The following is a 15,305-nucleotide window of genomic DNA, read 5'->3' as shown; positions in this document are numbered from 1 at the left end:
GAGCATTATAATCTTGTCCCACCTTTGTTGCCCTTCTCTAGGAACACGCAGAATCCGACTGAAGATCACCTGAGCCTCGATTTCCTTAAGTGTCTTCCCCATCCTGGCATAGTCTCCCTTTATACGTTCCAGTGAGAATCTAGCCATATCATTTGTTCCCACATGAAGGATAATCAATGGATTCTTTCCTGCTCCTGTTAGGATCCTCCTCAGCCTCAGGTCCACATTCCGTATCTTAGCACCCGGCAGACAGCACACCCTTCTGTTCTCTGGATCAGCTCTTGTTACAGGCCTGTCTATTCTTCTCAGTAATGAATCCCCAATCTCATAGACCTGCCTTTCCCTGGTGATGGTGTGATTCTCTAGTCTATCCCCTGTTCCCTCTGGCCGCAAGTCCTCTCGATTCCTATTGTCCCTTGCAATCGTCTGCAACCCATCCTGTATCCTCCTGGGGCTCATATTTGGTCCTGTTATCTCCATTGATTCTTGCCCTCTTCCTGTAGGACTATCTGCTCTTCTCTTCTTCCTTGCCCTCTCACCTTCAGTGACCACCTGCTGTGCCCCTTATTTTCCAACTCTGCAAACCTGTTCCTGAGCTCTATTTCTCCTTCACTGCCACATCTTTTCCTCTGCCTGGTTCTCTTAGTCACATGCTTCCACTGTCCACTTTCCTCACCCAGCAGTATCCCCTCAGAGTTCTTCGGTCCTGCTTCTATCTGCAAGGCTGAGCTTTTCCCTTCAGCCTCCTCATGTCTTTGCTCCAACATCTGCTCGAACCCCCTTCTAAACTCAGCCAGAGTCTCCACCTGCATCTCTAATCCTCGGATCTTCTCTTCCATCAGCTCTATCAGGTGGCACTTCATGCAGACGAAATTCTTTTCAGGTACCCCCTCCAGGATCATGTACATGCCACAGCTTCTACATCCAGTCATCTTCATAGTGTCTTCCACTACTTGGATCACTACCACTGCTGCCTCTGTATCTGTCATAGCCTTCCCACCTAAATCCTGTTAGTCTGGGAAACACAAACCAAACCAAAGCACCAGCACCCACAGCAAAAACAAACTCCTAACGAGCACCAAAACACTGCCAGACCACCACACACTCCCTTCACTAGCCTGTCTGCTCCTTTGCCTGGCTCTTATTCTTCCCCACAAACAACTCCCACTCAAATGCCCCTGTTTACAGCTCTGTTTGCTGGCTCCTGTACCACTGCAGCTGTCTGTGCTGCTGCCTGACTGGCTGGCTGGCTACCTTTATAGGACACCTAGTGAGAGAAGCCCCGCTCCCTAATCAGAGATCAGCTTCTCTCCCAGCAAAACTGACCCTACAAGCTTCTATAAATACCAGTACAAATATCTACAAACTTCCACTCTCTCTGCAGCACCTCTGCAGTTCCTTTCCCACTTTTTTTTTTTTTGGCAGTTTTGGCACACAGTGCACTTGGAAAACACTTGGCAGGAGCAGAGGGAATGAGAGGCAAAAGAACATCAAGGGAGTGGGAGATGGGTTCTGGTGAAGAAAGGCATTGTGCAACTGAAGGAGCGTTAGTGAGGGAACCAGAAGTAGGGAGGAAGGTCTTGTTTAGGGAGTTCATAAAGGACCTAGAGCTGCAGGTCAAGGAAGCAGATATTGTGAGGAATGTCCAGGTGAGAAAGGGTATTTTCGGGAGTCTATGACAGATTTGTGGGTAGTCATGGAGCCATGAATTTGTCCTCAAGAGGAGGAGGGAGAGATTTGTGGATATGAAGGGTTTAGTCTTGGAGCCAGGAGCCTGTTTTAAAATTCACAGCTATGATGTGGGGAGCCTGGAGTACATTTCTGGATAGTCTTGGAGAGATTGTCCAGGGTACCATTAAACCAGGATATTTTGTGGTACTGGGAACTTACTCTGAGTCAGAGAAAACCAATAGACTGGCAGAACATCTATGGGGAGGGAAGCTTGTAATAATCACCTTTTCTGGGTGATGATAAAATTTCAGTTTGTCAGGAACTTGTTGTGGGATTGAGGCCAGGACAGGCTCTCACTGGGAAATATGGAAGATCCTGGGGCGTAATCCTTGGTTTTTGGGAGCCTATTAGCACATGGTAGGAGGAAAAGTCAAAGGAGGGCTCGCATCTGCAGGAATGAGTGGGGATGGAGGGATGTTACAAGAAGACATGATTGTGAGCTATTAGTACACTTCCAAGTGAAAGCCACAGGCAAAGGGGTTCATTGGCATCCTCTGAAAGAGATCTACAGATTTTATGGGCAAGTGAGCATGTGTGTGTTTAAGACTCATTGTTCTTTAAAACAAGTGACGTACTGTTGTACGAATAATGCTTTGTGCATTCTCCCAGGCGTGCTATTCATCTGAGGGACCCATCTCTCCATCTGGATTAAATAAGGCATTGATTACAATAACAACAAAGGAACCAGCTGCACGAGTAAAAAGAGAATGCAGGCAGAAGTCCAGCAACAGAGAGGGGGCTACCCAGTTTATTGCACCCAATGCAGCATGTATGATTACCTGCCCTATGGGCAGGTGGCATGTGTGCATTCGGTGAAAGGAGCTCCTGGCCCTCAGAGACTGTGTATGGGCTTTGGACACCAGGGTGGCTGAGCTGGAGGAGCTAAGGGAGACAAAGAGGTACACAGATGAGACTTTCTGGGACACAGTAGATCAATCCCACCCCCGGTCTGACAGCCTCTGTGCTGTTGAGGAGGATGAAAGCCTCAGGGAAGGAGAACATCCAACTGGAGCAGAAGGAAATGACCCCATAGTTGGAACCCTCCTACCAGATGATGTTGTGGTATCCTCTCGCACTGAGGATACCTCTCTGGGAGAGGGAACTCCAGTTATTCGGAACAGACAGGTATTAGTAATGGGCAATTCAATCATTAGAAACATAGATAGCTGGGTTTGAGATGACTGGGAGAACCACATGGTGACTTGCCTGCCTGGTGCGAAGGTTGCGGATCTCTCGAGACATCTAGATAGACTTATGCATAGTGCTGGGGAGGAGCCAGTGGTCATGGTACATATAGGTACCAATGACATAGGGAAGGATAGGAGAAAGGTCCTGGAGGCCAGATTTAAGCTGTTAGGTAAGAGATTGAAGTCCAGGACCTCCATGGTAGCAGTATCTGAAATGTTTCCAGTTCCATGCACAGGGCCAGTTAGACAGGCAGAACTGTAGGCTCTCAATGTGTGAATAAGACGCACTGAGGTGTAGGGAGGTGGGGTTTAGAATTAGGAACTGGGGAAACTTTTGGAAAAGGGGGTACCTATAGAGGAAGGAGGTTTTGGAACAAATTGATAAACTAACAGAAATAAGTCACCAGGACCAGATGTTATTCACCCAAGAGTTCTGAAGGAACTCAAATGTGAAAATTGCAGGACTATTAACTGTAGTCTGTAACCTATCATTTAAATCAGCTTCTGTACCAAATGACTGGAGGATAGCTAATGTGATGCCAATTTTTAAAAAGGGCTCCAGAGGTGACCCTGGCAATTACAGGCCAGTAAGCCTGACTTCAGTACCGGGAAAACTGATTGAAACTATAGTAAAGAATAAAATTGTCGGACACATAGATGAACGTAATTTGTTGGGGAATAGTCAACATATTTTTTGTAAAAGGAAATCATGCCTCACCAATCTACTAGAATTCTTTGAGGGGGTCAACAAGCATGTGGATAAGGGGATCCAGTGGATATAGTGTATTTAGATTTTCAGAAAGCCTTTGACAAGGTCCCTCACCAAAGACTCTTAAGCAAAGTAAGTTGTGGGATAAGAGGGAAGGTTCTCTCATGGATTGGTAAATGGTTAAAAGATAGGAAAAAAGGGGTAGGAATAAATGGTCAATTTTCAGAATGGAGAGCAGTAAATAGTGGTGTCTCCCTGGGGTCTGTATTGGGACCAGTCCTATGCAGCATATTCATAAATGATCTGAGAAAAGGGGTAAACAGTGAGGTGGCAAAATTTGCAGATGATACAAAACTACTCAAGATAGTTAAGTCCCAGGCAGACTGTGAAGAGCTACAAAAGGATCTCTCAAAACTGGGTGACTGACGGTTTAGGAAGTTTTAACTCGCAATATCTTTGGTTCTAAGACATCTACCACAGACTTATACCAGGAATGATCAGAGCTTTTAGATAACACTGTATGTGAATACAACTCACAACCATAAACATGGCCCCCAGGAAGAGACCCTTTCTTTTTAGTTATGTATTAAAGTGGTAAGAAATGAGAAGAGATTCTGAGAACATGATAAGAAATAAAAACTCTGGGAAATATTACTGACCCAGATTATTTCTGCCCAATGGAAGGGTGAGGTTTTTAAAGCAACCTACAGTGTTGGGAGGCCCAATTCCTCTAATTTTATTTAGGCATCTTTGAGCCAAAATCCTGAAAGACAACAACAGAAAAAGTCCAGGAAATACTGAACTACAAATCACCAAAGCAGTTCTCATAATGGTTACTGGAACATTCAATGAGCTGCCATTATTCAACTCAATCTCCATCTTTCTCAAAGCAGTTAGATCAGACAGACCCCTAACTTACAATACATCCTTGTCATTTACCTTCCAGAACAATCATACCTGCATCTAAATTGTCAAAGCCTTTTGTTTGTTTTATAGAGTTGGTAAGCTTTTAAAGCTCTAATATTATCACTAGACTGCTCTGAATGTATTTGTCAGGGTTCCCTCCCCACTCTGAACTCTGGGGTACAGATATGAGGACCTGCATGAATGACCCCCTAAGCTTATTTTCTTTCTAAGCTTAGGTTAAAACTTCCCCAAGGTACAATTCCTTTCCTTGTCCTTCGATGGTATATTGCTGTCACCACCAAGTAAAAGAATCACACCCGCAAAATCAGGATGGAAGGTAACTTTGCAGGGTAATAAAGAAAAAGATTTAAAACACAGAGGATTCCCCTCTAGGCTAGCTTCAAAGTTACAAAAAACAGGAATAAAACTACCTTTTAGCATAGGAAAAATTCACAAGCTAAAACAAAAGATAATCTAATGCATTTCCTTGCCCTTACTTACACTTTTTTAAAGCTTATATGAATCATTCAGGTATGTTTTCAGGAGATGTTTTACCTGCCTGGTCTTTCTCTCCATCCAGAGAGGGAACCAACAAAGAGAGCCACAAACAAACCTCCCTGCCCCCCAGATTTGAAAGTATTTTCTTTCCTCATTGGTCCTTCTGGTCAGGTGCCAACTAGGTGATTATATCTTCTTAACCCCTTACAGGTAAAGTGATTCAATACATCTGGCCAGGAGGGATTTTATGCTACTGCATACATAAAGGTTGTTACTCTTCCCACTATATTTATGACTGTACTTCCCAGAAATTTTTCTAAAAATCTATTAAATATAGTAAAATCTCTTTTACAAAAATAAATGAGCAACTAAGTAATGACAAGTATTTTTTCTACTTGTTTTCTATTATTTATTTAGTTGTATATAAACACATTGTTGACATGAAAACTTATAAAATTTTTAAGCCTGCAGATTTTTTTTAAACACTGCACGTCATAGTCAGATTGTACATATGTTTTTCCGTCACAAACAAGATAAGGAACAAACTATGGTGTATGCTAGTACAGTTACAGTTAAAGAACAGGTTGCATATAGCTAACAGTAAGATTATCAGTGTGAACTGGAGGCAAAACACACTAAAATCAATAGGGGCTTTACATTGACTTCCCTAGGTTTTGAATGAGGGTTTATAAGTAAAAATACAACAAAAAGGGTTCACACTAGCAAGTGTTACAAATGAAAACAGTATGGTACAAAGCATGAACTCAATGAATTAGTTCCTTGCATACTGTAATCAGCATATTTAACAAAACAAAGCCAAATAACATAATGTTTTGCCCCCAACAGAGTTTCATATTAGTAAACTTTTTCCATAACAAGAATACACTTTGTCTAATGAACTTGCCAATCAAGGTACAGATGGGGTACGTCATTGGGCTATAGCAGTAAGTATGTTCCCAGCATCTGAATATTTCATTATGCATGCCTTTTTTATTAATCTAAGAAGTCCTTAATCTCTATCCCCAATTCAGAAAAAACAGCCGTATTCAAGGCAACCCTAAAGCACATGCTTAAGGGCTATCCTGAATAGAGATGCACTTAAGAATGTGTGTACGTGTTTTCCTCATTCAGTGCATCTATGATACTCACTACCTTTATCGAGAGTGACATTCAACCTCATTTCATTCATTCACCATCTGTTGTTCCCTCAGTTTTATTTTGGAAACTGCTGTAGTATTAGAACAAGCCATGCTAATTCCAGGAAAAATAGAAAAACTAAAAGTGCAGGAATTATTTCCTCCAACCATCAAAATCATAGTTAACTGGTTTGAGAGGGGATTGAATAAACCTTACACTTTTACCCCAGCAACAGGGGAGAGAAAAAGTCACATGATGGAGTCATCTGGAGGTGACATCAACTTCTCTGGATTCCCCACCGGAAGAAGTACTGATAGTATATCAAACCCAAGTGCATTAGGCAAGCTGTTGTGCTAGATAGAGTCTTTTTGTTGCCTTGGGCAGAAACCGAAAATTCTATCCTCATCCTCCTGTCCACTCCATCCATCAGTAGAAAGTAAAAATATTACCCCCATCACACACCTGGAGGTTGCTTATAGTGTGAGCAAGCAGGCAAAACTTCAAATAAGCAAAAGAATGCATTGGACACAGTGTCCAAGTGATCGGCACGGTATACAGTGGGCCACAATGAAGCACAGAACTGAACCAAATCGAAAGACATCTGGGAAAAATTATGAAAAAAAATCTGTTGATATATGTTGTCACTGTTTGGAGGTTACCCTGGGAATTTGTTCATAGATGATTTTATCTCACTTGCAAAGTGAGAATAGGACTCTATATATAATTTAAAATATATTCTTCAGATCCTTTGGGTTATTTCATCCTTCCCCACTGAGAAGAAACAGGAATCACAGTTACCTACTCATTGCCTCCAGCCTTGAACTCTGAACTACCAGCACTGCCTTCTTAATAACCTTGAGCTTTCTTCTCTGGGACCATTTCCTCACCTTCATAGACGCTATTTGTGGGCATTTGAGAAGTAGCCCAAGAATGGTGTAGTGGTAGAGCAGGAAGCTTCCCCCACAAGCTGGTAAAGTTCTGCAGACTCTATTGCACACTCTATCTTTGCAGCAGCCCTGAAAGGACATGGATATAGCATCACAACACTTTAAATACTGGAGTCACTGTGCTGATGGAGGAAATGGGCCAGCTGTCATTAAAACCGATGGGCTAGATCCTCAATTTTTGTTATGTAATGGATGAGCCTAGCTACATTATTTCTTTATTCAGGAGCTCTGTGAACAGTGCTTTGGGCTGGAATTTTTGACATAGTGGCAGTGGCAGATTTAGAATTAGTGGGTCCCTGTGCGCAGCTTCATTTTTGCCCCCCCCACCCCCTTTTCAGGACCCAGCCAAGAAAAAGAACATTCTCTCATAGCTCTCCCCCGTTTGTCATTTTTACTTCATCCTCCTCCTATATATAAGTAATGGGGGAACTGTGGGGGGCAGGCTCTGGGCTGGGTCAGGGGGTCACACACCCCTCTTTCAGTGACTCCTAGGTGGGGGAGGCAGGGGGTCTCTGTGTGCCGCTTCCTGCAGGCGCCGCCCCTGCAGCTCCCATTGGCCGCTGTTCCCAGCCAATGAGAGCTGCAGAGTCGGCGCTTGGGGCGGGGCAGCATGCAGAGACACCCCCCTCCCAGGGGCCACAGGGGTATGTTGGCCGCTTCCGGGAGTGAAGCAGCGTGGAGGGAGGAAGGCAGAGCGGGCAGGGAGCCACCTTAGCTCTGCTAGTGGCACGTCTCTGCACACCTCTTGGAGGGAGGGGGGCAGCGGGTCTCCGTACGCTACTTGGGGTGGGGGCAGCATGCAGAGCCACCTCCCCCCCGCCACCAGAGGTGCACAGAGATGTGCCAGCAGCCGGCCGCTTCCAGGAGCAGCGTGGGGCCACCAGCCACGGCTTTCAGGCAGCCTGCCTGAGCCCTGCTGCGCCGCCAACTGGGACTCGGGGGCAGGTTGTCAGATATTTCTCCTGCATTTTGGGAGCCCCTCTGTTGTTAGGGGCCCCATGCCACTGGCACAGTTTGTTTCATGGTAAATCTGGTCCTGCATATTGGCACTGACATTACTAAGCAAAGTTGGCCTGCAATTGCTGTTATCTCCTGATTTCATCTGAATTGTTAATTACACAAGTTGCAGTTTTTTTCCTAGGCTAATCAGGTTTTCATGTGTTCCAGTTGTGTTTTTTATTATGCACAGTAGCCTTAATTTGGCAGCTGTAGAGTTGTTAGGTCAATATGTGATTTTAGAAAATGAAAATACACTTATCCAATCAATGCTGGGTGTGTAGGTGGGTGTTTACAGTCAAATGTTTTCCCCATTTGCCTATGTGGCACAGGCAGATCAACAGCGCATGACTGCATTGTGTAGGAGTGTCCACCATTCATGTAGAGGGTGGCATTTCCTGCCAAATCATTCATTTCCCTCCTTTCCATCATTGTCTGGTATCAGGTTGATAGTGTCAGGAACTCAGCTGCCTCCGGGCTTGCTCGCCTAGCAACCCAATAAACTCTCACTAAGCGACTGTGCTCCCCAGCTGGTCAGCAGAAACAACAGATCACCATTTTAACCCTGGAGTAACAGCAGCACAGTGATGGCTGAGTGTGTTCCATGCCTGTAGCTGTGTCAGACTTGCTTCTTGTACAGCCCTTGCACCAACCTCTGCCGGCTTCTGCGTCAGTTCTCGTCCCTATCTACCTATGAACTTCTGATCCCTGGCTTGTCTCCTGACCAGGCCTCCAGTTCCGTCCTCTAATTCTGTTCCAAACACTAGGCCGGACCCCTGCTCTGACCACTAGGTCGCACCACCTGCACTTCAGTGTATGCCAGATATTCTTTTGAATAACTACTTTGGATCACAAGCATTTCCCACCCCCACCCCCCAACTCCCCATTGGTGTAAATAAATCCACCACAGAAATAGTCTTAGTCATACACAATCCTGACACACAAAAATAATTGTTCATAACCTTCTATGTGTGCCTAACGCATCAGCATATTTCTTCCATGAGCCATGTTGTGCCTGATAGTCTGATGACCTCTATGTGTCGTGTCCTGAAATCATGTTTAGCAATGAGGTATTATGATTTTACTCTGGCTCTGAAATGGACATTTCCTCTAAAGAGGATCATTCAGGTTTCCTCTTATTTATGGCTGGCACATGTTATTGCATAGTTTTTATTTGGTGATCCATATATCTGCTGTACATGTTCTGGGCTGCTTGACCACATTGTGAAGAGCAGCCATTTTCACCCTCCAAGAATTGCCATCTCTGCCCTGTTACTCCCTTTGTCATTTAGCCAGAAGCTATATGCTCAGCAGCTCACACTTCTGCTTAATACAACACTTATCCCACCCTACTGCTCCCCCATTAATAATAATATTAGTATTAATAACTTTGGTTTAAAAATTTGGAATCACCCTAAAACCTAATGTGACCCAAAATCTTGAGTTATTTTGGGCCAGTTCTCAAAGCCCTTCGGAGCCTTTTGTCACTGTTGGCCTGCTGACACCTCTCCTCTGTATTGCTCCTACTTCCAGTCTTTGATAACAGCAGATCTGGAGATTTCTCCCTTACTTTCCTCCCTTGGTTATGTAATGTAAAGGCTAAGATATGTTCTGCCCATTTTTACTTGCGTTTATCTGTGGAACCTAGAGATCTCTCAGACAGGTTAGGGTCCCATCAACAGTAGAAAATAAGGGGTTTCCCCCATGGAAAATATCAGTGAAAGTGAAAAATCATTCATTTTGGTTGGAAAATGCTTGTGGTTTTTTGCCACTCTAACGCCTCCTGGGAGTGCTAGTTCAAGTGCCTCAGGCCCCATTTTCCTCTATGGGCTGCGCTCCCTGGTTGGACTGTATCTTCTGTGATGTGCCACAGTCTCCCCTCTGGCTGAGTGGCGGTTAAATAGCATGAGAGTTCCATCGCCATGGTCCATTATGGGAGATGAAGTCTGGCTGTGGAGAACTGGAGTGGCGTGTGGAGAGAGGAGAACCGGAGTGTCAGGCACTGGAATTACAATTCCCATGAGGCACTGTGGCAGCATTTCAGAACTGAAATATTTTGGCTTGTAGCCATTCAGTTTTTAGATGAGAAATTGAAAATTTCTACTGAAAACAGACACTTATTGCACACCCAAACACACACACACACACACACATACACAAAAGTGTTTAGCCAAAACCCCAGTTTTCTAATAAAAAACAGTTTTGACAGAACATTTTCAACCAGCCCTACTGAGCAGAGTAAATGACAGTCTGTGTCCCATAAACTTTCAAAGGTAAAAGACCTTCTATGGCTTTATATTTAACATATTAAAGCAGAGGCAAAGTTCATCCTCCCATTTCCAATTGGGCTGTGAACCAAATCAAATAATTTCCTCACTGGGTTGTTTGAGCATAGTTTTTTTTCAGTTGCAGCAGCAGAATGAAGAGTCACAGAATAAATCTGCCAAGGGAAAGACACGATAGGAGACTTGTGAACTCCTCAGAGACAGCTACAGGGTCTTCTCTGCTGTATATATACTAGCAGCGACCCAGTTAATCTAACAAAAAAAGAGGAAAAAATTCAAATGCATTTTTATTGAGTTTTGCCACAAATGAGTCATATGGAGAAAAAATAATCAAATGAGCTTTGCAATTTAATAAGAAAAAGAAGATTTATACACACTTTAAGGTAAGCTGTAAAACTATTCATTGTTTGAATCAGAAGATTTTTCTAACTGAAATAATAGACTAGAAACAAAAGCAAAAATCACAGCCAAAAATGTTTTCAGTGAAGAGATGAACTATGGTGAGAGGTCAGGTAAAACATCTTCTACTCCAATGTAATGATGTAACCAACTGCATTTTGTAAAATACTAGAAGAACTGCAATTTATTTGATTTTCCAGTCTTAATAGTGGAATTACTGTATGACAAAGAGTTTCCTAATTATTCTTTCAGAGGAAATGTTTGTCTCTGTATCATAAAAATAATTTGAACCACTATGTAAAATAAAGAAGTCAACTGAATCTGAAAAGGTCTGGCAAGATCATTCAGAAAATGACTAGAGAAGGACAGCTGGATCACCTTCAAGAACTTATGCTACGCCAGTGACAGATAGAACATCAGTAAATGGTGTTAATGAGCTGATAATTACCAATGTGAGGACTGCAGGGCTGGGCTAGAAATGCTGTTTTTCATGAGATTGCAGTCTCTTATTGAGCAAACACACTGTGCTATTTCTTATGCATGTTAATGTCATATATCCTTTCGAAGTACTAAAGCACAATAATACACTAATATAAAATCCTTTCCTGCAAATACTCTTATTCACTTGTGGATAGACTTATTGATTTCAGTGGTGCTGCTTGTGGGAGAAAAGTTATACACATGCTTCTATGCTTGTAGGAATACAATTTACTAGACATAATGTCCAATATTGCTTCCATCAAAGTCACTGTTAAAGCGCTCAATGAATTTAATGGGGTAAGGATAGAGCCTAAAATAAATCTGATATTTTCTAAATCTTTGGTGTCAAAAGTAGAGAGAAGAAAGACTACACAAAATTAAGCATATATACAGCATAATTGGCTTTGCTTTTATATTAGAGGATTATTTATATAAGATAAAGAACCCTACTATAATAACTCTACATTTTGATATCAGCCTGGCATACCTGTTTTAAATCTGTAATATGTTTATAATGGTAAATGTTCATATTCTTATCATGCAGTGGAGTTTCCAAAGGATTTTAGAAAAGTATGCCAGAAAGCTTTCATGTACTCTGTTGTACAGAAATAGCTTTATATGAACCTGAAAGCTGGGAAAAAGAAAAGAAAAACAGGAATAGGTGAGGGACAAATAAAGGGGATAGATAAGACAGGAGAAGGGATATGAACCTATAGAATTGAAAGGAGGAAGAAATGGGGCTTGCAGAGGGGATAGTTGATTTGATTAAAATCTGTATTCTATTGCAGAATGAGCCCCTGAAGTGTACATAATCTAAGTATCTAATTAAATTTGGGGAACTTGTAGCATGAGAAAACCCCAAAACTTGAGTCTTCTGGTTTATGATGTTGCCATTGTTGGCATTCCTGGGGAAATACAATTCCTTAGGTTACTACTGTGAAATAATGTTAATTAAACTCCCAAAAGCTAATAACATATACATAGCATGTGTGTACATTTATGTATATGTGCGTATGCATGCACACACTAGCATATACGATGTACCTTCTCAAGCCATAGTGGCCACCTTCAAACTCCATCACTTTTATTCTATTAGAGTAGAACCTTAGACTTATGAACACCCGAGTTACGAACTGACCAGTCAACTACACACCTCATTTGGAACCATTAGTATGCAATCTGATACTAGAGAGGGGGAAAAAAGCAAATACTATACAGTACAGTACTGTGTTAAACCTAAACTCCTAAAAAATAAAGGGAAAGTTTTAAAATAGGGATTTGACAAGGTAAAGAAACGGTTTTAGTGTTTGTTTCATATAAAAAAAGGTTAAAAGCAGCATTTTTCTTCACAGTAAAGTTTCAAAGCTGTATTAAGTCAATGTTCAGTTGTAAACTTTTGAAAGAACAACCATAATGTTTTGCTCTGAGCTACGAACATCTCAGAGTTACGAACAACCTCTGTTCCCAAAGTGTCCGTTAACCGAGATTCTACTGTATACACTAGGAATTGTGTAGTAGTTTTCTGGCATAAGGAGTAGCATATAGATGAGAGTGTGCAGACTGTAATGTGACAAATATGGTTTCTTCCTCTTACACATGTATATTTGTAATAGTAAATACTGGTTAAATAAAAACAGAGTATTAAATAACAATTATCCATAATAAACAGTTAGCTAAACTGGTGGTTTTTTACCTTTTTTCAAATCTTTCAGTGCTTTGAGACACAGATTGTTCAGCACACCCGAATGACTCCTCAGCACTATGTGATTATATTTCTCTTAATCCTAGCCATGTATGTGTTGAGGGTATGCACCTCAGTGGATTAATATTACAAAGAGAAATTTGTCTGCAAGTATTCACTCAGTGACCTATTGGCAAGGATGCTAAATAAGGAAGGTGTTAGTGAGTTTTCACTCTTTTACCTTGAGGTCTGGGCACCTTGACTAAGTATTGCATGTTAAAATCATAGAATATCAGGGCTGCAAGGGACCTCAGAAGGTCATGTAGTTCAACCCCCTACTCAAAGGGGAACCAATCCCCAATTTTTGGCCCACATCCCTAAATGGCCCCCTCAAGGATTGAACTCACAACCCTGGGTTTAGCAGGCCAATACTCAAACCACTGAGCTATGCCTGACCACTCTTTATAGCATCAACCATTTTGGGTTCTCTGATGCTGTAATGTCTCTCATGAAAGTATGGTCAGTACTTTCAGAAACAAAGATCTCCAAGAAGAGCTGTGCAAATCAGGTGAGTATCACGTGTTTGAGGCTTTCATTTTGCAAACCTCTCATCATAGTGCTTATAGTGTTGAATGTAAACTCCCTAGCAAAAATATCCAATATTACTTAGAGTTTTTGAGCACCTTAACATTCAAAAGTATTTAGGAAATGCTTCAGCCTATTTTTTTTTTATTTTATTTTAATTTTTTTGGTTCTCATTGGGCCAAATTCTGCTATCTCTTATATTGGTGTAAGTCTGGAATAACTCCTCTAAAGTAAATGGGAATTGTTCTGAATTGATGTTTTTGCAACTGAGAGTAGAATTAGGCCCATTATTTTTAAGTGTTATTCAACTAATGTGAAACACAGGTCTGCAGATGTTGCTACTGTTCATGTCACTTTGTTTATTTTTGTTTTTCCCCAGGACTAGCTGTATTGTAATACTTTGGAAAAAGTTACTGTCATTGATCTCAAATTATGAATTCATCCACCCTCTGGAGTCCACAGAATGTGCAGTATTGCTTTGACTTTGTTAACAATTCATGTCCTAGAAATGTAAGGTCTACAATCAGTCTTTGGGCTATGTACAGCTTCATGGTGGGAGCAATAGTGCTCACAATGGGTGGAAATATGCTTGTGATCATTTCCATCGCTCATTTCAAACAGCTTCACTCTCCAACCAACTTCCTGATCTGCTCCATGGCAACTACAGACTTTTTGCTTAGTTTCATGGTTATGCCCTACAGCATGATCAGGTCTGTTGAGTCATGCTGGTATTTTGGAGACCTCTTCTGCAAACTCCATACTTGTTGTGATATAATGCTCTGTACCACCTCTATTTTCCATCTGTGTTTTATCTCTGTTGACCGTTACTATGCGGTATGTGACCCACTGCATTATGTTACCAAAATAACTGTCCCTGTGATAGGACTGTTTTTACTAATTAGCTGGTCTGTCCCATTCTTATTGGCTTTTGGCCTAGTTTTCTCAGAGTTGAATATTGATGGCATTGAAGAATATGTGGCTTCCATTGATTGCAGTGGTTTCTGTGCCTTCATATTTAACAAGCTTTGGGGAGTGCTGGGTTCTCTTATAGCCTTCTTTTTCCCAGGCACAGTGATGGTGGGGATTTATGTGCACATTTTTACTGTGGCAAGAAAACATGCAAGACAAATGGATAACATCCCAAGTACAATAAAATATGCCTCTGCAATGACAAACAAAATCTCCACAAAAAAAGAGAGCAAAGCAACTAAAACTTTAAGTATAGTCATGGGGGTGTTTCTGTTTTGTTGGCTGCCTTTCTTTATTCTTACAATAGCTGATCCTTTTATTAACTTCTCAACACCTGAAGACTTGTACAATGCCTTCCTCTGGCTGGGCTACTTCAATTCTACTTGTAATCCAATCATTTATGGTTTATTTTATTCTTGGTTTCGCAAAGCATTTAAAATGATTGTGACTGGTACAATCTTCAGACCAGATTCCTCTATTCTTACTTTATTTCCTGCAAATACATAGTTAGGTAGTTAGCAGTTGCCCACCACTGCTCTATAGGTAAACTATACAGTACATTCTATCCAGCTATTTTCCAGTGATCATTTTGACAGCTTCACTACAATATTATTTCTCTCCAAGTACCACTTTGAGCCTCCAAGTGCACTGTTTTAGCATTAATTTGTTATCTAGTTGCCCATGTTTGAAGATAGATGCCACCCTTACTCTAGTTCTCAGCATGAATAAGGGTAACAGAACTAAGCCCAAAATCTTTTCTGTGGCTGAAAAACTGATCTTTATCTACATACAAGC

At 41.7% G+C, this 15,305-nt stretch overlaps 1 protein-coding gene across 1 annotated transcript; it reads left to right on the top strand.

Annotated features, from left to right (window-relative positions):
• The first annotated feature begins 13,970 nt into the window (after positions 1-13,970).
• Positions 13,971-15,305, top strand: LOC141984003 (trace amine-associated receptor 4-like). The gene has a single exon (XM_074946950.1). The coding sequence runs from the start codon at positions 13,974-13,976 to the stop codon at positions 15,015-15,017; it is 1,044 nt and encodes a 347-aa protein (XP_074803051.1). The 5' UTR covers positions 13,971-13,973; the 3' UTR covers positions 15,018-15,305.

This window comes from Natator depressus, chromosome 3, assembly GCF_965152275.1.
Source record: "Natator depressus isolate rNatDep1 chromosome 3, rNatDep2.hap1, whole genome shotgun sequence".
Classification (NCBI taxonomy): Eukaryota; Metazoa; Chordata; order Testudines; family Cheloniidae; genus Natator; species Natator depressus.
This window is presented reverse-complemented; position numbering and strand designations above follow the sequence as displayed.

Excerpts from the sequence above, each read along its gene's own strand:
- LOC141984003 (XM_074946950.1), top strand. The coding sequence starts at position 13,974 with ATGAATTCATCCACCCTCTGGAGTCCACAGAATGTGCAGTATTGCTTT.